The sequence below is a fragment of the Fulmarus glacialis genome, unplaced genomic scaffold (genome assembly GCF_000690835.1).
Source record: "Fulmarus glacialis isolate BGI_N327 unplaced genomic scaffold, ASM69083v1 scaffold33157, whole genome shotgun sequence".
NCBI classification, from domain to species: Eukaryota; Metazoa; Chordata; class Aves; order Procellariiformes; family Procellariidae; genus Fulmarus; species Fulmarus glacialis.
In genome coordinates, this window is record NW_009223120.1 from 1 (window position 1) to 573 (window position 573).

Here is a 573-nt window from a genome sequence, read left to right on the forward strand (position 1 = left end):
TGGGAGCCCCTGGAGCCGGGACAGCCCCTGAGCCATGGCGGCCCGAGGGCTCACCGCGGGGCTGGGACAGCCAGGGTCATCGCTCCCTGACTCCGAGGTCCATGAGGTTCCGACCCTGCTGGCTCTGGCATGTCTCCAGCCACGTCCCAGCACAGTGAGGTCTCGCCGCCAGCCCCGGGACGTCGCCGGTGCTCCCACACCCCCCGTGGCCCCCTGCCCGGGGCCAGGCAGCAGACAACGGTTCTCCTCTGGGAGAGGCTCAGATCATCTTCATGTTGAACTTCCTGGCTCCTCCTTGGCCGGTGGTGGTGGTGGGACCGTCCACCTTGCGGAAGGAGTACTCCACTGAGAAGTTGTTCTTGTGCTGCCCCCGACCCCGGCTCCAGACGAAGAGGAGGAGGAAGCAGAAGAGCACCACGCCCAGGAAGGTGATGCAACCCATGGCCGTGGAGACCAGGATGGTCTTGAGGTCCAACGTAAACTTCAAGAAGACTTGCGTGTCGTTGTGGGAGGTGTCGTTGAACTCGCTGAGGTACAAAGTTCGGTTCGCGTAGTGGGGGCGCTGCGCTTGGA

The 573-nt window shown here is 64.2% G+C and overlaps 1 protein-coding gene across 1 annotated transcript in view; it reads right to left on the bottom strand.

Annotated features, from left to right (window-relative positions):
- Positions 1-259: 259 nt before the first annotated feature.
- Positions 260-573, bottom strand: part of LINGO3 (leucine rich repeat and Ig domain containing 3) — a 1,905-nt gene continuing 1,591 nt past the window's right edge. Inside the window, 1 exon segment of the mRNA XM_009581698.1 lies at positions 260-558. Coding sequence (XP_009579993.1) covers positions 260-558 — 299 coding nt within the window.